General features: G+C 38.0%; 1 protein-coding gene across 1 annotated transcript in view; it reads left to right on the forward strand.

Annotated features, from left to right (window-relative positions):
- CNTNAP5 (contactin associated protein like 5) overlaps positions 1-26308 on the forward strand; it is a 279536-nt gene that overhangs the window by 222209 nt on the left and 31019 nt on the right. Inside the window, exons 14-19 of the mRNA XM_018072602.1 lie at positions 4436-4592; positions 13306-13433; positions 13691-13861; positions 15915-16133; positions 21976-22215; positions 24172-24396. Of these exons, the coding sequence (XP_017928091.1) occupies positions 4436-4592; positions 13306-13433; positions 13691-13861; positions 15915-16133; positions 21976-22215; positions 24172-24396 (1140 nt within the window). The remainder of the gene's footprint in view (positions 1-4435; positions 4593-13305; positions 13434-13690; positions 13862-15914; positions 16134-21975; positions 22216-24171; positions 24397-26308) is intronic.

Below are 26308 nucleotides of genomic sequence, written 5' to 3' on the forward strand. Positions count from 1 at the left end.
AGGTTTATAGAGCACAGGAGTATAACATGGGATCCAGTTTATCTTGTTATATTTCCATAAATTTTTTCCAGATTTTTTGTTTGTTGTGATAGCAAGAACAACCTGGAAAATGATGCAGACAAATCTTGACAAATATTTTAAACATAGTACTTTTAAAAATGCATGGCTTTTGTTTAGCTCATGCTGTATAAACATAAAAGTCAATACTAAGAATTTCTGCCTATATAAAGGCAAACTGAGTTCACAAAAGTTGCTTGGAATTTATACATATAGTGATTTAGTCCTAAATGTTTCTGGAATATGCTGTTTCTGTGTCTCCTCCAGCTTCTGAGTGCCTATACAAATACTTTTTGAAAAAATTCTTTGGCATTTAAAACCTGAGCAATCCTTAACCCTTTAAAAATAACTTGTATTTCTAGCAGTGTCAATGTCTCCTAATACAGAAAATGAGAGAACTGTCAACAAGAGGGAGATTTAAGAAGACAGATATTTTGTTGTAAGCTAGTAGAAGGACACTGAATACGTGTTCAGCCATTCTTGTCACTGGAAGAGGCAGATATGCAATGCAGGTGAATTTGATCTCAATCTGCATCTCCTTCTAAGGATCTTTGGTAACCAATTTCATGTGTCTGCTCTCCTCTTCATAGTGCTCAGCCTCTGTGCTTGTTAACTGTACAGTCTGTGCCAGCCTTGCTTCTGCTGGAACAGATTTCATACAGAGAGCTAACAATGAACTGTTTAGTTAAGCACATTGACAGAGTAGGTACTGGGGATCTGCTGAACAACTGACATCTGGGAGGAGCTTACTCTCTGTGCCTTGCTAGATGGGCACAGAGTTCTTGTCCATATGTATGGTAGTATTGTATATGTCAGGGTTTTCAGAGTCTTGGCTCTTTGGATACACACATACAGCTGTTGAATAGACCACAAAGAACCAGACTATGGAGACAGGTAGAGGAAAACGTCAAGATGATCAGCTGAAGATGATACCCCTTATTCTTTCCTTTCAGAAGACCTGTACCAAAATCTTACTTTCTGCAATCTGCCTGGCAGTGTAAATCAGTAGCAGTATTTGTTTTGATACAGTATTCAGTGTGCCTGTTTAGTTTTTTTATTCAATACGATATTAAATTATGGTAAAAAGAGTAGTATAAATATCACAGCTGTTCGCAGAGGTTTCCAGACAATATAATTACTCAAAATGTTATTGTCCTCTGCAGAAAATAAAACAAAAAAAATGCCTTTCTTAAAGATTTTTTTATCAAAATTAAAACCTACCGAAGGCAGCTTAAGCAGTACAGAAGAAAATCACTTGAAATAAATGGGTCTCTGTTCCGTTACTGGTGAATTAAGTCACTTGGAGCTTGTTTGCTTTGCTTGGTTTGAGATTTTTTTTCCCAATGTTGTCCTTCAAAATCATAGTATGGAGTTCAAAGACAACCCTAAAAAAATTTTTATAGGAGTTTTTTTACTGTTATAAATAGACAAAAATATATAAAAAAGAATACTTTTATTTGCGCAGTAGGCTTTTGACAACTTTTTTTTCTAAATAATGTATTTTTAGGTACAATGTAAACACTGAATAAATCATAGAATCATAGAATCAGCCAGGTTGGAAAGGATCTCTGAGATCATCAAGTCCAACCCTTGATCCACTACTGCCATAGATACCAGACTATGGCACTAAGTGCCACATCCAGTCTCAAAAAAGAATTAGTAGCGCTTCTTATTAGTGGACTTTTTAGCTTAGAAATTTTTAAGTAGAATTTTAATGACTTATGTAACCATAAGGTTATAGGGTCAAGTTAAATCCTTGATTAATGTCATTGATTTGGTCTGTGGCTTCATCACATATAGGGAATTAATTCATTTCGAGGTGGCGGAGAATTGATAATGCTTTGAAAAAATTATAATACCATAATTACAGAAGTGAAGTTACTACAAAGAATATACAGGTTCATAAGAAAGAATCTTAATCAACAGAAGTTGGCTAAATTCAATCTCAATGCAAGACATCCTCCAGCTTTGCCCAGGTATAACAGAGTAAACTTCTGGAAAGAAATCAGAGATAGATTAATTGGCATTGCTAGTGAAGTATTACTTTTCTTCAAGATTACAGGTATATGACATACAATATATGTTTCAGAATTCCTAAACTGTGCAAGTTGCTGTAGTACCTTAGATTTAAGAGCTTTTCTGAATACCTCTATGATTTCTCATGTGTTAAAAAACTAAGCATGTGGGAAAGCGTTTTGAAGAATCAGGGCATAATAATACAATTGATTTCTAAGGGACTAGTTATGGAGAAAAATTTGCTCATCTTGAGAAAAGGGTGGCAGAACTCTGCATAATAAATAGAATTTTGGAAAAGACACTGGTTTTTTTTAGTCTATTCCCTTGACAATCTAAGACTGCTCCTTATAATGTTGAATGCTCTATTTTTTAACACTGTATTTAATTTCCTTGTAAATTACTCAAACTATGGTTCTGCTACCACTTCCCCAGTCTATATCATAAATCAGAATGTGCATGTGCTTGTTTGGTATTGCTCAATAAAACAAATAACAACAGATCTGAAAAAGACATCAGAAAACTGTTTATTCTTAATTTATGTGAATGATTGCTTATTTCACTGTTATGTTTAAGTGTATAATGACTTCTGCCAAAAGAATCTGACACATATTGCATTTGATTAATGAATGCCATTATTTGCTATTGGCCTGAAATATTTATCTTTATCTAAATTTTTTTTTCAGAATGGACAGTTTTAAAATTAGATTAAGCACTTCTGTATAATATCTATTTCTACTCCTAGACAAATCACCCTTTTATTCAATTAACATTACTATTCCAAGCTTTACCAAGTAATTTCCCAGTAATGTAGTATAAAACTGTTTCACTGTTTGCAACAATCAACTTCTGCACAAAAATCAGTTGAATAGAAAAGAAAGAAATCATAAATGTGTTGATAATAATATGAGACGTAAAATGAGTGTGTACATTTTTGTAAGATGAATCCTTAGATGTTCTTGAATTGTGTTTTTCTAATGAGTACCTCTGGGTATTGGTCAAATTCATCATGTCTTAATTGTTGGTATCATGAGGATGCAGTTGCTCTTCCTTTTTTTATTTTCCTTTTTTCATGAATTTACAATTCAGCAGTCTAAGCTTAGAAGGAAAATAAACATGAATTAATTTTACCAAGTAATTCTAAAACTCATTTTAATTAGTCCCTTACACTCTACAGTTAACCGTGATTGCATTTCATATTTTAGTCTTTCTTACTTTGTGTAAGGAGAAATACTCTCTACTAACAATGTTAGTAGAGTGGAAGAATGAAATGATGCATCTTTCTACATTAGCAGTGCAGTTCAATTTTCCAAGTTCCTCTGATCAAAAATCTTGATATGTCAATTTTGCTAAATTTTGCCATCTACCTTAAGTATAACTGATTACATTTCTTGATTTAAGGATTAAGAAGTCAATGAAAAAGTTATCTGAGCAAGAACACAAACTCAGTCTTAGAAAATGCTAATCTGTGACTTTCATTACATCTGATTCTGCTTACTGTATCTGACTATTAATACTTAATTCTTGATGCATTACAGATTGTGAAATTAAAAAAAAAAATATCTCTGTTTGTATAAATCCATAGATCTTAGAGCTCCTGTAGGTAGAAAATAGCTTCACGGCGATAAATTGATTCTCAAGCAGGGAAATACTTTTCCCCACTTATGTCCTACCTTGTTTAATAGCTTATGGAGCTTTGCATCTACAAATTCTGCCCTTGGAGAACAATGGTCCTACTCCCTTGGAAACTGATAGAAATTTTGGTCTTGGTTTTGAGAGGAGCCTATAGTAATAGATCAGTTTGTGCGTTATTTCTGAAGATTTTTGTTCTTTATATATGAGGTAAGAAATTCCAGTCTAAGATCTAGAGTCTTCTACAAAACTTGATGACTCTACAAGAGGTCCTTGACCAATACTACATGGTACAAAACAGCTGTTCAGTGTGAGTTGTGGCAGGAGAATTGTTTTCAGATTCCATCAGTGATCAGATCTCCCCCCAGTGTCACACAAAAACACTGGACACAGATGATGCAGACAGTGATGTTGGGTTTGCATGTCAAAAGTCTTTGCAGCTGAAAGGCACCAAGGTTCTCATATATGATTAGCACACGAGCCCTGTGGGGAAAACATCTGCTCCTCCAAATGGGATTACAGTAGAACTGCTGCTTTCCCAACATGTATTCCATAAAATGGAACTTGGGCAAAGTTTATGGTTGGTTACTTTGTAGTTTGCATCTTTTCTTTCTGTATTATCCAACATGTCCACCTTCGCTTTCTTTTTCATTCTCAGGAGAATCTGATTTGCTTATCAAGTTCTCTTTCTCTCTCTTTCTCTCTTTTTCCCTGGTTTTTCCCCTTCATCCAGATGGAATGCCATTTGCTTGGTGGGTTGGCCGTGCCAATGAAAAGCATCTTTACTGGGGAGGATCTCTTCCGGGCATTCAACAATGTGCATGTGGACTGGAAGAAAGTTGTCTGGATATGAGATATTTTTGCAACTGTGACGCAGATAGAGAAGAATGGTAATAATTTTAACATGTAAATGGCAGTGTCTGTATGAAGAGCTGGTGATAGGAAGTAGGAAAGGAAGGGTTAAATCCTTTCCTGATTCACAGTTCAGGAAGATTGAATGGCTTGAGTGTAATCAGACAAGAATGAAAGTCAAACTAGAATTTGGACTTCTGATTTCATCTTTAATTTCTTTTTTGAACCGAAAACAAGATATCTGGCTGAAGCACGTTGCTGGAATGGGTGGTCTTAAAAAAATATTTCTCGTTGAATGCTGAATCCAGTAACTGTATTTGTTTAAAAATTTTTATTCAGTTGGAGCATTGCATGAATAAAGGTTCTGAGAGATTGGTTCATGGGCATATATCAGAGGAGAAAATTCAAGCACAGACAGCAAAAGTCAGGTATAGCTAAACAAGAAATATGTACTATTAAAAAGAACAGTATTTTTCCTAAGAGACAGTATATCTGTATGTGCCTTAACATTCTTTTACATTGGATCCCAAGCTTTTTAAAGTCAATAATAAGACTTGTTTTGGCTTCTGTAGGCTTTGGTTTAGTTTCCATAGGAAGTTTTAGTTACAGTATGAATATTCAAAGCCTTCCCTGGCTTTTGACTTTTGGTGTGCTCTGATGCTGCATGAATTTGGGAAGGCCACCTCACAATCTTCTCTCATTCTCTGCACCTTCAGAGAACTCCAAACACCAAGAGATAGTTGGTGAACTTTCTAATTAATTCCTAATTGTGTTTGAGGGGACTGAAATGCCAGATGAGTGTTGTTGGAAGTGCAGTTTGAAACACTCATGTGAAAACTCTCATTCACTCTTACTTTTGGACCACTCACTGATAGGAGCTGCTGTCCTTTCTCTGAAAAAAAAAAGATATTTTAACCTTGAGTAGTTCAGAAATTATGAATAACAGAAGTAGACAAGAAATGTATTACAGTCATAGGCTACTGTGTTTGAAATAGTGTCCAAATTATCCCCATGAAACCTTCACTTAAAATGAGTAGAAAGGAATTGTAAAGAGTCCTGGAATACAAAAAAAATAAAATCAGAAATTACTTGTCACTGTAAGTGTTGGGTTTTTTTGGTTGCTTGATTTCCAGACAGTGTGAGTATTTGCCTGGACCATTTATTTCCCTGGGGTCACTATTCGTTTTCAAAAATTATAACTGTAAGGGGATTTCTTCAGGAAGATGTTTATATAAATGTTGGCTTATGAATGTGTTTTGTATAGAATAGGCTGGCTGTGCATGTTAATCTATCTTTTCTTTAATGTTTGTTTATCAGATGCGCTTTTGACAAGGTTTACACACGAGCATCAAGAGCATCTGTTTTTACTAGTGCTTGGCTCTTTTCATAATCCACATTCCATTTTTCAGTGAGCTACTTCTCAAGTAGAACAGGGTGTTATGCTGGCAGACATTGGGATTGCAGTCTGTGATTGCAGGACTGCACCATTAGGTCATACAAGCCAATGCAAGGTGAAAGCTAAATGCAGTTTTATAATGTTTCAGCTAAGTCTCCTCAGGAAATGAGACCCAAGCAAGTTATGCTGTGGGTGTTTATCTCCATTTTAACCCCACACCCAATGATTTTGAATAAAAAGACACATTTCAAACATCTTGAAGAGAGAAAGAGAAATCTCAAAAGTATTACAAATTACATATTCTATGAAAATTTATGCCAGGCTGAGGGGAAAAAGCCAAATAAAATGCACAAGAAAGAAGTTAAGGAAGCGTACACTTCTATTAGATTTTGGAAAACCCTCATGGGAGGGAGATGTTGGAAATCATGCGTCATTAGCTTGGCAGCTCACAGAGCTACTTGTTTCTCCTAATTCCATGATAATAGCAGAATATGCTCAGAAGTCTCGTCCACTAAACTGCCTACTATTTGTTGGTTTGGGGGTTCAGTTGTTTTGGCGTTTAATCCATGAGAAATTTTTACTTTGGTAGCATTCTAAATTGCAGATTGTCTTTTTAAAAGCTGAAAAACCCCTGACCTTTATGAAGAGTTTCTAAACATAAGAAATTTCATGCCTCTTGAAGATTGCTTTTGTGTTTCCCTGCTAGAACACCGACCCCCTGATATATAACGAGCATTAAAACCTGAAACCTGCTGAGATCTGAACTGTGACTTTAACCTGCTATACATTATAGTGGAAGGAGGAAGACAGCAGTAGATGCATTTATTTGCCTCGGCATGAAATAAAATGGGTGCTGCAGAGTGGAAAACCAGAAAATCATTTTTTGCTCTTTTAGATAAATCATGCTGCTCCAAGGTAGAAACTCTCCAGAATAGTTGGAACGTCCTTCTAAAGAGGAGACAGGCCTAAAATTTTGCTTTGATTTGCTTTCCATAGACTAAATCTTAGTTATAGAAGGAGCTACTAATTTCTCAGAGCAGCAAAGAAATCATAAACAATGGAAGGCAGACCTGACAAAGTCCTGAGCCAGGTGTTTGGCAGCACACAATATGCACTTCTAGGCATGCTGACTTTTAAATGATATCTGAGCAGACACCTGAGCCAGCTGCTATTTTTGGGCTCTTACTTGACAACAAGTTAGTCCCCCTGGCCAGATGAACAGGAATGTATAATTAAATGTGCTCTATGGGGAAGGCTTTTGTATTTTTCACCTTTGTTATTATTAAAGCATTATACTGATAAGTATCTTCTTCCATCCAGCTCCTCATCATACTTCCAAGCTTTGCAGTATGATTACAGCTAATTCTGTCACTGCAGGATAGTGGAGCATTTACCAGAGAATGGGAGAAGATCTCTGATGAGGAAGCAAAGGCATAAGTTGCCACCTTAGGTTTTTGAACCAAGCAAGGGATCTGGAAAGGTGTCAAACGCTCTTTGACTGTAGTTTATGCGTGCTTCAAAAAAAAAAGAGAAATTTCTGACGGTTGAAAAAACTTGCTAGTGGCTGGGAACATTCATAGAGATCCAGTGGCTTCATGCTGAAGCTAAATCTAGTTCATAAAATGTTTTATTTTTCTTTCTTCCTCTTCCCCCACACTGAGAGTAGTTAACTGTTGGGACAAGTTGTGTGTAGATGAGGCAGATTTGCAATTTTATTTCAAAACACATGCCCTCTTTCAAACAGAGGATGCATTCTTGTTGCAGGCATAATTGGGGAAATGTGTTAAACTGATCTAAAGGATAAAGCATTACTGAAATACAGACAGGGTAGTGTTATAATGAGATTGTTTGGATTCTTAAGTACCTCTCCCAGGTTTTCTTCCATCTCAAGCAAAGTTCTCTTGCCTTGGCAATTAAAGCCTTGCTGCTCACCAAAACCTTGCATTTAAATGGAAGGAAACTCTTCCATGCCATGGTGGTACATGACTGTCCTGAAGTCCATTTCTGGTTTGATCTCTTTAGAATCCAATTTCCACTTCAAATGAAAAGACTTTAGTGAAGCCAGTCATCACCTGGAAACCTTGTGAATTTGGAGAACTTCACAGTTTTTTATTTTGTCAGAAAGAGAGGCATCTCCGGAACTCATTTTGTACAAGAAGCTCAGGCGTCTCAGCAAAGCCTGTTGGACTGTTAATTCCAATGAGTAGCTGATTGACCATCCTTTATTTCTATTCTCCAGTCTTCCTATTCAAACTGTAGGAGTGTCCTCTTCTTTTGTTTTCCAGAGTAGTCTCCTTCACTGGGGAACTAAGCCTTTGCCATTTCCAAAGAAACATGCGCTCACCTCTTTATCATGTCTTTGGGGCACTCCATGGAGTAAGGAAACCACAGGACGTGAAAAGGAGGGGAAAAAAAGGGAAAGTGGATACTGCTATTGTCAGACACACTTTGTCTTACAGAGATATACTGAGCATATCCAGCCTTGTTTGAGGAGGAGCAAAGCCACATGGAAATGAATGAAGCCTTGCTTGGATGAGCTGTATTTGTGCAAAGCTGTGCCAGAGCCAGGATGCTAAAATTGGAAGGGCTGAGGAGAGCAGGGCAGAGAAACCCTGACGAGCTCAGATTTGACAGGTTTTGTTTGCTCAGCCACTATCCCACACTGAATCCATTCCCCCAGAAGCAGTGCAGGCAACTCTACAGAGCCTGTGAGCTCATAAATAAACCCTGCCAGAGGTGACCTGGCCTGTATAGAGCTGTCTTGGATATCTGCTGTCATGACTGCATTTGTCAACAAATGAGAAGAGCTGCCTGCAGAGAGCTGACTGTAACAGGACCCTGAGGTGTCAGGAATCAGTTCTTTACTATCATTACCAAACTCTGTACCTCTTCTCTAATTCAGCCAAATATAGGCAATGCATCTTGCCTTCAGCTGTTATGTCTGTTATACAGATCATGGGTAACATAGCAATTAAAATGTCTTGCTTCGGATTATTAATGGTATGTCCTACACAGGCCCCAAAACTTTTTCTGATGGAAGCCTGTTTCACAGGCCCATCCCTTATGCGCTTCATTGCCATCTGCTGATTCCATTCCCCAAATGTGTGGTAGTCATGAAAATCTGTACTGAATATCTGAGCTACTGAGGCTCTGTTCCCTCTAGAGTTTTCATTAATGTACAAGAGGAAAACGTACCAATAGGGGATAATATGAGAATAAATTATATTTAATGGCACCACTGTTCTACCATCTGTTAGAAAAAAATATGGAAATGGCTACCTGGAGATTAGCAATTTATGATGGCTCACACTGTTAGGACGCCATAGAGTAAGAGTTTGTTGAGCATACTTTTATTGGTAGCCAGGAAGAAGAAAAATAGTTTCATAATGTTATGATCAAAATAGTTATTTGTCATTTATAGGTAAGTTTACCTTTACTACATCCTAAAATATCCAGTTACTGCATTATCACCTTTAGCATTGCTGTGTTTGCAGCAAATTTTTTTTCTTTTTTAAATCGACCCATAAATAGAGCATTTGTTTGATGTGTAACATGCCTCATAGCTTATTAAGGAAGTCTTTTGGGTAGATGCAGACGTTAATCTTCAGACATGGATAAACAAATGACATCCAACTTTATTTAATACCCATAAATAAAAAATTTTCAGTGATTTAATTTAAAGGGCATTATTGGATTTGTTTTGTTTGGGATTTGCTTGTGGGAAGTACAAATTGATACTATCCTTTAAGTTAAGAGCTCAGAGAAATATCTGTTCATTGAGGGTTCTTTCCACCTTCAAAAACCTTCAGATTTTCATCTGAATTTGTGCCAAATTGAGTGCCAAGTCAGATAAGCGGGAGGTCTACTTCTCAAGTTTATTAATTTATCTGTACCATTTTCTGTGCATACAGCACTCCTTTCACGGAAGTGATTAAACCTGCCTTGATTTTTGTGAAATCAGGACTTAATTTACATTCCTGGCCAAGGGACGTCACCCCCGCAAGGATGTTCCTCAAGTGAACTACCCTCCTGTAGTTCTCAATACTGAGAAGCAGGACACAGTGTGATGCAAAGGACATGCTTGGTGGAAGTGGTCACAGAGTGCTATGTGAAACACATGAACAGAAATAAAGTGGTGGGTTTGGCTAATCCGAGAAGCAGCTGTGGAAAAGAAATATAATCTGTTTTTAAGTGTGTGTTAACTGCTAAATTAAAATACATATAAGTAAAAAGGATCTCTGGGAACAAACACAAAAATTATTAACAAGGTTTTATTTTTTTGTTTAAAAGACAAAATCGTGTATATGCACATCATAGTGTAGATGCTTTCTATCAGAAAATAGCAATCTTATTTGAAAACTGTAGTATATTAAAAGTGATCCCCAAGCCCCCTTCAGGCAAAAATTCCAAATGTTTTGTCCAGGCCCTGGTATATTTGTATTTTGTAGTGCCACAGCAGTGCCTCCAGGAAGTTATTGTGCAGGCACATGAAGCTCTTCTGCTCCTCTCTCGGGAATAATGCATTACATTTGAGAGGCTGCCATAGTGTACCACGTAGAGAAAAGGAATCGTGGTGCTTTGTAAGTGGAGTCTAAAATAAGTTCAACTTAAGAAATACCAGGAATTTGAAACATTCACAGTGTCTTCAACTTTCTTATCTGCTTTTGTTAACTGAAACATCCTAGGTGTTGACTTTTCAATAAAAACTTAATTTTCTACCATGAAATAATAATAATTAACTGCAACAATACATATGCTGTTCCTGTAGCTGGTACATTCTCTGAAGGACAGAATATTTTCCTGATAGGTTTTATTTCAGTGGCTGCTTGTGTGAAAATAAGTATAATTGTATGAGGGGATTTTTTCCATGTGTGAAAGAATAAAACATATAAAATGTGCTATTTGAGCTCGAAGAGAAGCTTGATTGAGTTTTCAAGGCGTTAACAAAGAAGGGAAGATTTTTATTAGTTCTAGAATATTTTTCTCTCTCACCGTTGAGCTATGCTACTAAAGTTTGCTGTGACACTGGCATATAACTAATAAAAACTCAATCATAAAATTTGATATAAAGGAACTTCATGCAGTATAACAGAATATCTAATAAGCAATGCAGTTTTCAGAGACGTGGAATAGATATCTTTAAAATGTCACCATTTCATGGTTTTTTGTAGATATTTTCAGTGCTAGTTGTAGGAAGATACTGATTTTTATTTTAATCCTGATCATAGCTAGTAAAAAGACTGCACTATATTCTGAATTAAAATAAATTTGCAGGAGGTCTCCCTAGATATTTTGTGATTTTTGAAAAATTTATTTTAAAAACGTAAATGCCAGCTTAGTTACATTCTTTCCTAAGAAATACTCAAATAGTTCAGCTTTTGTTACATCTATTTCATAATGCGTTGAGAGCATTTACACTAACTTTCAAATATTGATAGAATAAGCTATAGGAGTGTGCTACCGAGAGTCTGCCGTGAAGAGATTTGGAGACCATGTACTTTTGATTTCTACACGGTAGTTTTCCTTCTGAGTCTGTATTGAAGGCATCATTCTTCCTGGTGCCTGGGAATTTCATCTTGCTGCACTTTACCTGTAGTTATTTGCATGTCAGACACCCACTGAAGTAAGAAGAAAATGTTAGGGTCAGAGAGGGTACCTCTCCTTTTCCCCTTGGCATTATGAGACAATTACTTGTGCTGCATGCAATTAGAAACAATGAAAAATAATGCAATGTATGCAGCCTTTATAAAAAAAGATCAAAATACTTCTGGTTTTTTCTAACATTAATCAGAGGAGAGCACTTAACCAAGCAAACATCCAAGGTTGTGTGACAGAGCACAGCTGCAGTGTTCATCCTGATTATTATTTCTTTGCTGAAGTCTGTGTTCTTTCCCATAACTGACACTACACTGAGAGGTATGTTAGTGGAAGTTGGCATTACAAGGAGGATACAGGCAAATCTGGGATCCTACCTGGAACGTCAGATTCTCTGGCAGTAGTATCACTCAAAAAGTGATACCTGTTTCCTGAGGCATTGTGTCACACCTGCCTGGAAGAGCAGGTTTGGATTACTGGTATTTTGGATATGGTCATTGTTACCATCCCCATGTATAGCATGAAGTCTTTCACCTCTGAGCAGAGAGGTGATATGGGCCATACAGAGGTAGAGATCTTTCCTTCCTCTAAAACTATGGAGATTTGGTTCTGTGAAGGATGCTGTGCCATGCTTATGTGCCCAGATGTACAGGATACCTTAACCTTGAGAAAGAAACTAGGAGAAGAAAAAAAACAACACAATGGAGATGACATTCAGTAGCACTCACCTCTCTGTTGTCAATCGATAAAGAAATACCTCAAAAGGGCAGTTCTGCTCTTGGTAAGGTCAGGGTTGGGTGCCTGAGGGACTCAGCTGAGTTCATGAAGTACAGCAGGATGAATGCACATCTGTATACCCTGCCAGAGTCAAAGCCACTGGATCAGCTTAAGGATCTGAGGACTGCTATGAAACACCACGCTGCATTTTGGGGGCAACAATTTGTCCAGCACACTCAGGGTAAAAACAAAGAAATTATCCTTTAGGAATCTTTCTTTCTTTTCTCTTCCTTTCTAGCAGCCATGGGTAAGTTAGTCGCAGCTGGAGAATAAGCTCAGCTAAGCAAACAAGACAAGTTTGACGTTGTAGCAAATCAACCTTCAGTATTTCAGTTGCTGAACGAAAATTTCCACTGGCAATAATACAAAGGACTGATTCAGTCAAAACTCCCTCTGCCAATTCAGCCAGTTTTGCAGTGTGCAGAGTCAGTCATGTCCCAGCCATCTTGAAGTTGGATCAGTAGCTGTCTGGCTGCCCTGTGCTAAGTGTGCTAGATCAGGCATCACCTGTCCTCTTTCTGCTTGGGTAAAGCATAAAGCCAGAATAAATGCTGTTATCTGTCTCCAGCTAACTTTACTTACAGAAATGCAAATTTGGACTTATGCCTGATGCACATCAAATTCATCCTGCTGAGAAAACCCAGTAGAGCCCAGTTTACATAAATGCCCATTGGTCAACATGGCAGCATTCTGCTTTGGCTTCTCAGTCGTTCTGCACAGCTGAAGCACATTTACAGCCCATCCCAGACAGAATCATGTATCCAAATAGTGTCTCCAGTGGTCATTACTGCATATGAGCATAGAACATACCTATGAATGTATATGTCTTAAATAGTGTGTACTGGTCATCATTCTCTCAGGTAATTCTGCAAAAGATCTTTTGTCTTTCAGTAAACGTCTTTTAAATGCTGCCTTGCATAAGGAATGCTGAGGGGTTTGTCTGTGGTTAATCTGTCTCTTTCTGTTTGTGTATTATAATCCAGGACAAATGATACCGGCCTCCTTACTTTCAAAGACCATTTGCCTGTAACTCAGATAGTGATCACTGACACAAACAGATCAAATTCTGAGGCTGCTTGGAAAATCGGCCCTTTGCGTTGCTATGGAGACAGTGAGTACTAGCTCTTCTCAATTTCCATAGGTACAGAATGTTCTTTCCTTTTGTTTGGTTTTTTGTTTGTTTTTGTTGGGGGGGTTTTTGTTTGGTTGGTTTTGGTTGGTTGTGGTTTTTTTGGTTTTTGGTTTTTTTGGTTGTTATCTTTTTCTTGTTTTTAAATTTATTTCTCTGATGAACGGTGGCTTTCCACATGCAATTTACAGCTGCTGTCCTGTGCCAATTAACTATAGAGAAGGGCGTTGTGTTTGCAGGACAGTTCTGGAACGCTGCTTCCTTCAACACGGAGGCCTCCTATCTGCACTTCCCCACATTCCATGCCGAGTTCAGTGCAGACATCTCCTTCTTCTTCAAAACTACTGCCGTCTCTGGGGTATTCTTGGAAAACCTTGGGATTAAAGATTTCATACGAATTGAAATAAGCTGTAAGTTTCACAATTAAGAAATCTTGGGGCATTTGCCCAATTTGACAAGTGCAAGGACATATTTTCTGCTGTCTTGAGATGCCTGAAGAGGATAAGATGGAGACATAAAGACTCATTAATCTAGACTTGTCTACCGCTCCTGTCAAGAGTTTCCCTGTGTAGCTTTGGTCATTATGCTTAACCTTGTTATGTTTATCTTTCTTAAAAAAGTGTATGAATGTAGTTTTTTCAACATTTATATTTATTGTTTTGCTCTTTAGAGAAAAAAAATTACTGGTTAGATGTACCTATAGGCTGTAATTTTAGTTGAAAGTTGAAAAAGTTAATGCAACCATTCTGATGGTTACTTTTATTCTTGTATCAGTAACATACCCAGTCTGATGCAGTCCTACAGTTTCAGAGGAACTGAGTGTGTATAGTACAGCTACAAGGTGAGAGTTTATGAAGGACAGGACACTAATGCAAAATAAGACAGTCACAGTTGTAATGAGTCTTGAATACTTGAAAATATAGTGAGTGCAATGTAACTGCTACTCAGCATATAAAGGAGAATAGCAGGAAATTTAATTAGTGAGATTTTGCCTCACTCCTGTTCTGACAACTTCAAATATTTATCAGTGATAAAAGAGTACTGTGGCTTTGACATGAAATATGACTTCTGTATTCCAAATTCTGTCAAGCTTCAGGAAAACAAACTGAGTGCTATGTATTTGATAATATGCTTATAATAGCCCCAACATAAAAATTAATAAAACAGGGCCCTAAGGCCCTTCGATTCATTAAACCAATGGTAAATGTCATGGTGCATTATCACAAGGTAATGAGGTATGATTTACTGTTAATTGCACATCAAAGTCCAATTTGGTTGTACTTCAGTGTATTGTGGTTCATTCTCAGGGATATAGAAGTAAAAATGGCATCAAATGTAACAAATACTGTAAACTAAGAAGATTGTTTAGTGAAAGTTTCTGGATGTGTTTTAAACCTGTACTCCTAGAGAAATGAGTTATTTAAAAGTTTGGGAAAAATCTTTTAAACTTAGGCTTCTCATCAGTAGTTTGACGCTGTGCTTCCTTGTGCCAGATGAAATTTGCAGCCTAAAGGCCTTGTATCAAGGAAGCTCTACCCACCAGCTGCTTCAAAAGGAAACGGCTCTTTAGCAGATGCAGAGGCTCAGAATTGATCTTTGTCTATCCCTATGGAGCGTTTCCTATCTTAACTATTTAAGAAGCAGCTTCCAAAACTAGACCTATCCAATTTTTGAGGCTTGAAATAACAGGTTTTTTATGAATATTCAGTCTGAGACCTTCTGGTTTTGTGATCTGTGGACCTGATTCGTGGTCTCATAGTGCATTTAGCATTTTAGAAAGAGGAAAAACAATCAGTAGCAAGAATGTTAAAAAGTTCTAGCCTCCTTCAGGCTTCCAGTAGAGCAAGGTGGATTCCTTATTATGTGGTTTGTTTCTCAACTATTGTCCTGTTTCTAGGTGCCTGGACATATGTTACATATACAAATTTGGTTTAGGATCACCAATGAACTAGGTTTGCTCATCTATTTTTTCTTGCTTCTTGAGTCAGACTTAGGCAAACAAAATGCTTGTAGGATTCTTAACTACCATATGCAGCCAAGTTATGGAATTGTTAAGTACATGCAGTTTGAAATATTTAGTTGGAAAGAGATTCTTTGTCCTTTCTCCCGTCTTAGCATTTTTTTTTGTCCAAAATCTTTTGGTACCACTGTGTGACTTTTGTGCAGCATTTGTCACTTTTGCTTCAGAAAGAGAACTTCCATGTCTAGAGCACAGTAACTGTTATGACAAAAAAAAAGATGTGTACCGACAGCCAGATGTAATCAAAGCAGAGATCAAACAGTGAGGCTGCAGGCTTAAATTTATGTATAAGCTGCTGTGTAGGAGATGGGAGGTAAATGATCCTGTACTATTTGCTGACACAAAAGTTAATGAACCCTATATTTATGTAAGATTTCTTGATGTCAAAACCACAATTTAAATCAGACCTTCACTTCCTCTTCACATCTGTTTATCTGTTCCAGCCCCCAAAGAGATCACCTTCTCCATAGACGTCGGGAATGGCCCCACAGAAGCCACTGTGCAGTCTCCCAGCCCCCTGAATGACAACCAGTGGCACTACATCCGAGCAGAGAGGAACCTCAAGGAAACCTCTCTCCAGGTGGACAGCCTCCCCAAGAAGGTCCTGGAGGCACCTACTGAGGGGCACTTTCGCTTGCAGCTCAACAGCCAGTTATTTGTAGGTAGGGACCATAATGGTTTCTGTGGGTATCAACAGTATTTCTGTGTCCAGACTTTGGTAATGAATGCTATTGTCTCACCTTTGACCTTGTATGTGGTGACCTAATTTTGCTTTCTCTTCTTCCATTCCTTCATAGGCAACACAAAGTAAGCCCAAACAACTGCCTTTACACTCAAAGCACTAACCATAGTTTAAGCATATTATACTTTATGGTATTTTTAGGGTCAAACACTTGAAAGGTATTTATTGCCAAAGAATTGAGTCTTCCTTCTTGTGCACTACTGGCTGTGTAATTTGCTGTAGAAAATGAGATCTCTCTCTTTAGAAACAATGTAAAAGTGACAAATTTGTCATAAAAATTTCTGGGGCAAAGCCTGATTAAAAGTATGATCTTTAAAGTCTGGTCCTTCAAATGTGCCTACTGAAACTCCTATTTGGCTACTGAGTTCATGACTGAGAGAACTATGAACAGAGTCAAAGCAAACAGAGTTGTTTACCTAAAAGTGATCTTTCAAAGGAGAAGAAAAAAAATAAAAGAGAAAAACATCTCTGCATATATTTTGTTTCCCTATCACCTGTGCAAAAGAAACCTAGTTTGGGACTAGCTTTTGTGTGATAATATGATCATGGATTACAAGGGGAATCCTCTCTTTTTCGTATTCAAACACTGTCTTTCTGAGTAATCTGCTCAGTGATGGAGTGGGCTGTATCTCACATCTTATGCAGGGCCATTCAGGTAACTACCAATTCTTTCCTTAAAATGGAGTCTCTTACTTAGCTGAAATGCTATAGCAAACCTCAATCTGTCAATTCATTTTAATATAGTTTACTTGTGTATTCACTTGCTTTGATTTAAGTAGATTTTAGGGTATTTATTTGAGCTTTTTATTGTGTATGTGTGCAGTAATTACTGGGCTCTGAATGTAAAGAATTAATCTGTAATAAATAGATACAGCTGCATCAATGTCAGGAGTCCTTCCCACATAGCAGTTGATTTATACTCCCTAAAATGATCTCTGCTAGACTCAGCTGGAGAGGAACTCACTGAAGAACTCACAGAAGGGAGGCTTAAGACTGTTACAATGCAAGGTTTCTGTTTTCTGTATGAAGCATGCTGCTAATCACTTGTTTTTTAAATGCTACTTTGATCCTAAGAGCATGTTCTGTGGGAGGCCAGGCCTGAAGGCGATAGGGTTGGGCTGCTAGACACCTTAGAAATGTCAGAGAATTTTAGCCAAGTTACTGTTTCCAGCTAGAAAAACTAGAGATTTAGTGACTGGATAGACTTTTGCAATGTTTTGGTTGTATCTTTCTAAAAGACTAAATATGAAGGGTTTATCATAGGTCATCTATTAGGTATGTCATATATACCAACTGCTTACCATTCCACATCTGAAAAGCAGTATCTGCCTGTAAGCTTGCTTCTCAGCCTCAGCAAAAGAAAACATGTTACCTGAATCAACTTTATAGTGGTTTTAAAGGGACATAATTGATGAATTGCATCATAGAAATCCATGGTAGTTAAGACCTCACAAGAGAATGTGCCAACAGAAACCCTTGTCAGCAAAGACAAATGCAAAGCCCTGCACCTGTGGCAGAATAACATAATGCATCTGTACAAGCTGGAAGTTGAGTGGATGGGTAACAGCTGTGCAGAAAAGGTCCCATCGGTTTTGGTGGTGAAGTGAATCTGTACCTCATCTGAATGTAGCTATGGTTTAAGGAACAGGTTGGACAGTTGATTTCAGCAGTGAACTCCAACCGATTTTACTCTAATATCTACAGAAAACTCTAGGATATAGGTATTTGTCTCAGTCAAGTGAAAAGTTCTCACCGAGAAATAAATAGATTGCATTCAGTTGTTCATCCACACTTTTACTGAACTATGAACAAAAGGGACAGAAACACAAATGTTTTTGGGAGTGCTTTTTCAGCCCTTAACTCTGCCATGTGGAAGGCCAAAATTCTTTGTGACTTTCTGAGTTTTTCTAAGAGCTGTCAGAATAGTTGGAAACCTGGGCAGCTTCCTGATTCTGATACTGTTAGTCCCTGGGTGCTCCAGGGAAATGTGGCAGAATTCCAATAATACACAGATGTGACATAGTTTGTTTCTCGTGAAGGTCTCATTCCAATCTCTAATAAACAGCTACTGATTTAATACCTCAACCATGCAGAGTGAATTTTATCCCATCTGAAAAATAAATACATAAACAGCAATGTAAATTGGAAAGAAGCAACAGCACATAATATTACTCCCTACTCCCCCTATAATCCACAACATATTTGTCTCTGCAGCATTCTGCCTACTGACAGTGATTAAGGGGTTCCCAGTCTTAATGACTCTCTGTGGCAGGCTTCTGAGGTAGCTTTCTGTGTGTGGGAAGTGGAAGAGAGAAATGACTTGTATTGCCAGTACACTCAAGCAAGCTTGGATTTTAATGCAGCCTAAAGGAGTTAGAAAACCATTTTTCAATTTCTTTTAGTGGGTTTTGGGTATCTAAGTGCTTTAGGCTATGTTATAATCCTCAGTCACAGCATGAACATCCTTACACCTGGCTATGTTTCTTCTCTTAATTTAAAAAAAAAAAAAAGTACTGTGAAAAGACCAGATCCCAAACAAACGTTCAGGTTAGGTAATATCAACTGCACCAAACTGCCCAGTAACAAGTCAATTTGGCACATTACTTGCTCAGAAGGAGCAGGCAAAAATCATTCATTTTGACGGACAGTCTTTTTCAGCACTCAAAATGTGGGACAAACTTTTGTATAGTTCAGCTGTGCCTGGCATATCCTTGTGGTCCTGGAGGAGATGGATCATTATCTCCTCTCATGGCATAGTCTGAGATGAAGTTCTGCCTTACCTAGTGCCAAAGGCATGACCATAAGACTCCATCATAGGGAGGGGAAAGACAGTCATCATAGGCCTCTTTGAGAACAGGATTTGAACTCAGAGAAACAAAATACAAATCCTAAGAAATTAATTTGATGAATAAAGCTTTGATCAGAAGTGTTTGTGCTATTCATTTGGTATGTTATGGACACTGGCAAAATTAAGTGCTTGGGTTTCTTGTTCTGTCTTGGGAACAACTGAGCAAGGAAGGAATCCTTGAGTGAACCTCCTCTGTCCTCTAGGCAGTCGTACCCCAGGGAGACCAAACCCCAACAACATCTCAACATCTGAGAAACTTTCTTTGTAGACAGAAGAAAGGATAAGAAAAGAAGGGGTATACTTTGTTTACTATTATTGGTTTTAAAGGCATCTGTAGGCTCCTTGGAGGCCAGGAGGAGGAATTAACGCCTAACTCTTTCTGGATCCTGTCTGCTTTGTACATCTTTCAGTTTGAGACTAACAACTGTGACTTGGAGGTGTCCTGAGGAATATCACAGCAAGTTCACCTACTCCTGATTATGATTCTTATACTTCTCTGCCCTTTGCTTTTCTTTGTATCGGTTACATAAAGCAAGGATGCTCTTAATACTTATTCACGCTGCTTCAGCCTCCCTAATCCAGTTTTTTCCAGCAAAAAGTCCTTTTTTTTTTTTAAAGCAAATCCTGAACTCATTGCTAAAATGTTAATTATTTAGCCAATTGTGTCACCAAGCTATGCTATGAGTGCTCAGTTGTGAGCTTCTTGCCCCCTCTTCTCGGATTCTCTCTTCTTTGCCCAAAGGCTCCTCACTAAAATTCAGCTGCATAAACACCTTGCTGAAAACACTATGGCTCATTTGACTGTCACCTCCACTCAACACAGTACACTCTTAACTTCGGTGTTTATGGTCCGTAGGCTTATCCTAAAATCTGTTTTCCTGAATAAAACATTTAGGTCTCATACATTGAATTGTCCAGTCCATCGGGCATATTTGAGTAGGAAGAATCTGCAAAGCTTGATTTGAGGAAGAGTTTTGTTTTTTTTGTTTTCTATTTTTCTTTACTTTGCGGGAATGGATATGAAGATTAGGTCTAGTGAATTGAAGAAAACTGCTCAAAATAATAAACAGATTTGCTTAAGCAATACTGTGTGTATCTAGGATCATATAATTGGTCTGTGTTAAGCCCTATACTCTCCAGACATTATAAGAGGAGAAGAGTGAGAAACTTAACATGGCCTTCCAAATGCTTTAGAGAGCAATAAGAATGTGGGTAGTGCAATAAACATGACATCTGTGGAACAGTTAGCAATAATTTTTACTCATTCTTTGTACGATTCAGCTGGGATTTGTATGTGTGCAGAGAAGAGGCAAGGAAACTGTCATTTATCCTTGTAATATTTGTGGTTTCCTCCTGTGCAAAAGAAAACAAAGTAACCAGTAACCTTAAAGGAAGAAATCACATTTCTACTTATGTGGACATGACTGAAAATTCTGTATGATACGTTTTGTTTTGGAACAAAATCTTCAAGCAAAACGGTTGTGTGTGCACCGTGCAGCAAATGCAGAAGGCCTGATTCTTGTCCTCAGAGGGTCTCTAAAATAAGTGAGCTAACATTTGCTCTCCTGTAAAGAATATCTAAGAATGGCTAAAGAGAAATTTGAAAATATTTATTTCTCTGAGAAAAGTATCATAAAATTAGCATGAAATAAATGTGTCTCATGCATACTGTCTATAGTTCAATTACTCTAATTTGAATGCAGTATTTCTGCTATTAATGTTCCAGGAAGAAAACCCTAGTGTTGCAGAACACTAGGGTTTGGGTGAGGTTGCTTTTTAGACTGTTACTGCATTCTGGTTAGTTCGCAGAAATCTTACTTTATTAATTTATGAAAAAAAATAGATACTCTTCTGCAAGGGCTTATCAAATGATGTAATCTTTTATCTCATACACTTTGATATAGAACCAACTTCTACAGAATAATAATAACTTCTTTCATACTACTTTTGCAGGAGAATCACCAATAAAGCTAACATTTCAGAGTCTGCAAATGCTGATAACTCCTGAACCACAATTAGATTTCCTAGCAGCGATTGAAATTGAAGTATCTTCAAAAGCAAAACATGGCAACTGCCAAAAAAAAAGCCTATGATAAGAAAAATGGTTATATTTTCATAGAGTAACAATTGTAATTATTATTCTGAGAGACCACCTCTTATGGAAAAAGCACCTTCATTGTAACACTTTTAGCAATTTCATTGGACAGATGCAAAGCTAGATAGCTTGTAGAGGCCCTCTTGCATAGTTCCATACAGGTCTGGTCTTCAGGAAGAAATGCAATTATATTTAACAATTGTAATAAATAGCACATCTATGACCTGAACTCATGTTTCTTGCTACAACAACCATTTACAGGTGCCATGTCAGGTTGGGAAGTCATTCATAAATTCTGACCCAAGTCATATCCCTTCAGCCAGCAGGCCTGGTGCTGAACATGAGTCATTCCTGCTATCTGGACTCATCAGCATGTTAACTCACTCACCTGCTGTTGGGATTGGGGTGTTATTTATGCTTTGTACTATGGCAACAAATAGGAAAAAAAAAACAACAATATTTTTGGTTTGATTTTCTCATGTATTTGGTGATATGCAAACATACAATAAAGAAACTAATCTTTCTCCCAAATGAATTTGCAGTTTTAATGCTAGACGGGAGAGTAGACAAGCCAAAAAAGAGAAGAATAGCAAAAAAAAAGTGTCACATACAACTTTTTAGTCCTTTCATAAAAATAGAGACCTTTAGTTCCCAGGGTTGTCCATCTGTCATCTTTTGCCACTTTATGTATTGGCATATAATATATATTTTTTTTTTTAAATCGTGGATTCATATTTGTACCGCTAGATTGAAATTAATGGCTTTCATTACTGTGAAGACTCACCAATGAGTGAATGCCCCTTTTTCTCTCCTTTTCAGGAGGAACAGCTTCCAGACAGAAGGGCTTTTTGGGATGCATTCGATCTCTGCATTTAAATGGACAGAAACTTGACCTTGAAGAGAGAGCTAAAATGACACCTGGTGTTAAACCTGGATGTCCAGGGCATTGCAGCAGTTATGGTAACCTGTGCCATAACGGAGGTAAATGTGTGGAGAAGTATACTGGTTACTTCTGTGATTGTACCAACTCAGCCTATGAAGGACCTTTCTGCAAGGAAGGTAGGCAGCAAGCTTTGATTCTAATCTTCAGCACCGTTTCACTACAGCATGGTTGTCAGCTCGGTGTCCCCTGTATTGCAATACATTCTATTATCAGCTGTACCTTCAGCGTTACTAAGAGTTTATCTGAAGCAGACTACAAGACCTTTTTTTGACTTCAGTGTTGGTCTCAGAAATGAAAATGATGTCAGCTGTACTAGTAAAGTTTACAACTATTTCCCGCTATGATTCCTGTATTCGGTGGCATATAACTTGCCCCAGACATAAACAAATAGGGCTGAATTTTTTCATACAGGTGTTTGCCCATGTCTGAACATTTAGTTTAGTTGTTCTTAAACCTCATCCCATTTTGTCCACTTTAAAAAAATCTCGAGAGCTTTTCTTTACAAAGTTTTAGAGCAATGATGTGACAAAAAGAGGTAGTCTTTTTATGTTCTTTTGCCATTTCTGTGACAACCCATCCAAACGTTAAGAAATTTTTAAAATAAGCATGAAGCATTCAGGAGAAAACTGATTTAGATGGTTCAGTCTTTGGTGAATGTGTCCTCACTGAACCCTTCTGGTGGCTTGTAGAAGATGCTGTCAACACCAGAAAAATGAGCAGGGCAAATAAGGAACCTCTAATTTAGAGAGCATGCTTTTTGAAACTAACAAAATTCCTTCTCAGTGACAGCAATATGCAGTGTGAATTTTTAATTTCCATGGCTGCCCCTCACCTCACAAATGCGAGGGGTTTGCTAAGTAGGCTGCATCATCTGTTGCTGTAAATTGGCTTAGCTGTTATCATGGTTTAGGCGTGGTGTTCTCCAATTTATTTTTCCCACTGAAACCACTCCGAACCACATGCTCTCGCTTGCTCCCCCCTCTGTTTCATTCTCCCTCCCCTGCAGTGGACTAGAGAGGAGAATTCGAGGCACAAAAGGTAAAGATTACAGGTTGAGATAAGAACAATTTACGGAAACAACAACGAGATTAAAAACTGAAAAGTGACATTAACAATACAGGGTACAAGAAAGAAGTGAACAATTTACACAGAAACTCCCTGACAATACTCGACTGCTCCCTCCCCATGCTACACCGACCCAAAAGGGACGTCTTCCCCCATCCCCAGAAAATTATGTGAGCTGGCATAGAATAACCTCTGGGTCCTGGCCATGCCCCCTCCTGGCTAATGGAAAAATAACCCTGTCCTGTCTGGAACTGGGGCAGTTGTACCGCAGTCCATGGAACTATGCTCCCTCATGAAAGCTGAGGATTTGGCACGGATACCACAAGAGACATACCAAATACCCATATATCGTCCCATTAGGAGATGCTGTTGTAGAGGTGAAGCTGCTCTACTGGAGAGTTACCATCCTGACTTTACTGAAAAAAAAACTCTGCTGTTATCCCATCTGTGTCATCCATGGCCAGACTATGTTATCTATATTGAAAACAGAAACATGAGTTCTCAGGATCCGAGCATGTATAGGTAGATGTTCCTCTTCATTTGATGCTACCAAAGATAGCTTTCCTTACTGGCTGTCTTTGGTCAATGTGTTGTTTTAATAATGAATTTGTTTAAAAATGAGACTGGAAAAAACAAATATGTTGTCTTTACTGATGGAGGGAAGACAGGGAATATTGCCTTACAGAGAATATTCAGTTGTCAGAAGGTGGTGAACTAAGCATTTATTTGGCTGGCAGACATTTCAGGCTGTTCCATCTTGTGGAGCTCTGATTCTAGCACTAAAATTGCTGAATTTATGTTTCCATTCACTATCCCTCCCTGTGCCAGACAAACTGACTGTAAGGAAGGACACACTGCTTATCCAAATGAAGGAGTACTGTTGTCAACTGGGTCGGGGCATTTTGCAATGTTCTATTTCTGAGGTAGTCAGTTCACGTCCATTCCTTCCTGGGAGATCTGAAAATGCAGTAGGTGAAATTATTCCCTTGGTTTACATATGTTTTCAGAGGTTTCTGCATTATTTGAAGCCGGCACTTCTGTTACCTATATTTTCCAAGAACCTTATCCTGTCACGAAAAATGCAAGCACCTCAAGCTCTGCCATTTATGCGGATGCTGTCATGTCCAAGGAGAATATTGCATTTAGCTTTCTCACAGCACATACCCCAAGCCTTCTACTGTACATCAACACCTATTTTCATGAATATTTGGCCGTGATTCTCTCCAAGAATGGTAAGTAGTCTTAATTTGCTACCAAAGTGAGACCAGTGTAACTTTGTAAAGATTTTGTTGCTTTGATTTTGGTTTGTTTGTTTTCTGGTTTTTGGATTTTTTTGTGAGAATAGGATAGAATTCTGCACTGATTAAAGTTAGTTTTTGTGTCTGCAACTTTATCAACTTCATGACATTTGGTTCATGAAAATGGCCATCACTCTTGTTTATGTCCCTTTATTTGGCATTTGGCTACACTTGCCTGTTCAGTCTTTGAGTAATCATTTTGTTGGGGCTTAAAATGTACTTTGACTTCCATTTGGCAAGACTATGTAATAGCAATTCCTTGCTATTTATTCCACATTGTGATCCATTAGGCCACCAAGATAAGGGAATGAGAAATACCATGTCTGTACAAAAACACTTGGTACAGAAATATATTGGAATTTTATCTTTCTTGGCACATGTATTGCTCTTCACTGGATTTTTTCAATGTAATATGGTCAGTACGTCTGAATATTAAAGCCAGAAAATGTCAACGTTTTCTAGGTTTACTGACCAAAACAGGAGGTGTAAGTCCATTTTCTGTTAAAAGGTGCATGAGGTGGGGATTTTTTGAAAACGTTTAAAGATTTAGGGGCTCAGGCCCTGTGTCTTCTCAGAAAGACACTGACTCCTGAGTCCTTGCAGTGCTTTCAGAAAAATCACTCCAGACAAACATCATCCTAGGCAAATGGGAATGTTTGAATTATTCAAGAGTTATCAGGCACTGGAGCACTGGAAGTGATGAGTAAGCTTATTGGTGAGTCAGTAGCCTGTGGCAGAACAATAGAAAGTTAATGTCATGTGGCTGAATATGTACATTTGACCGAATGACCCAGACCACTCTGAAGCCTTTCAAATTCCAAAATACTACACTTTCAAGTGCTGTCAAATGAAACTATAAAAGGGGAAAAACAAACAAACAAACAAAAAAAACCCCCCAAAAACCAAACAATCAAAACTGTTTTTATTCTCTGTATGGATTTTGCAGTAGTTTCTCTTGGTTATGTTATGTGGCTAGCATTCAGGCTGGCAAGGGATGAGTATCCTAATCCCTGGGAGAAGCAGCTGCAATAGTAACTGCCTGAACCAATTTACTCCAAGTGAAGTTGTGCCAGGGAAGTGGGACTACTGAGGTAACCCTAACCCTCTCCTGTTCAGTCCCAGATTTCCATCTGTAATTTGCTCTTGGAGGCAAGTGTTTATGATTTTAGATATATGAATATTTTAGTGTGTAGCTCCAGGGTGGTAGAGGTTATACCCTGCTGAGGTGAAACCTTGGAATCTGCTTCTCAGTTACACTCAGGTCTCTTGATGCCACTCAGGCAATCAGAAATAACCCTAAAGTGAATGAAAATGTAATATCCATTTAAGTCACCTTTATTGTTGCCAGAGTTGTCTAAAATGACCTTAGAAACACGAGCCAATTGACTTTTATTGATGAAATGCACTATACATAAACTATAATTGACAAGTTCTGGAAGTAGGGGTTTTAGTGTTGGTTGGGGAAGGGGTTGGGATTGGGACATAGCTTGTAGCAGCTCAGCAGGAGAAGAGATTAACCTTTCTTTGTGTCAGCTGCAGCTTCTGCAGATCTCTGCTTTGGCTTAGTTGGAGACAGGGACTCAGTACATCTTGAAATTAAGTGGAGCAGCTCTCAGCACAGTCAGGCAAAATAAACAATGGTGCTTTTTTCAGATCTGTACCTCCTTTTACTCACGTGTAATATGATGGTGACAATTACTCAGAGGGCTGGTGAGATGTCAGGCTCCACAATTCTGGACTATGAAACATAACACTATATGCAAAGAATGATTAAGATAACTAGCTGACTTTAGTTAAATCCTGAAAGTCTCCCTCAGGATTACTCTGTGCATGCTTCTGTGGCTTT

The sequence above is a fragment of the Manacus vitellinus genome, unplaced genomic scaffold, assembly GCF_001715985.3.
Source record: "Manacus vitellinus isolate BGI_N305 unplaced genomic scaffold, ASM171598v3 scaffold_22_pilon, whole genome shotgun sequence".
In the NCBI taxonomy this organism is placed as follows: domain Eukaryota; kingdom Metazoa; phylum Chordata; class Aves; order Passeriformes; family Pipridae; genus Manacus; species Manacus vitellinus.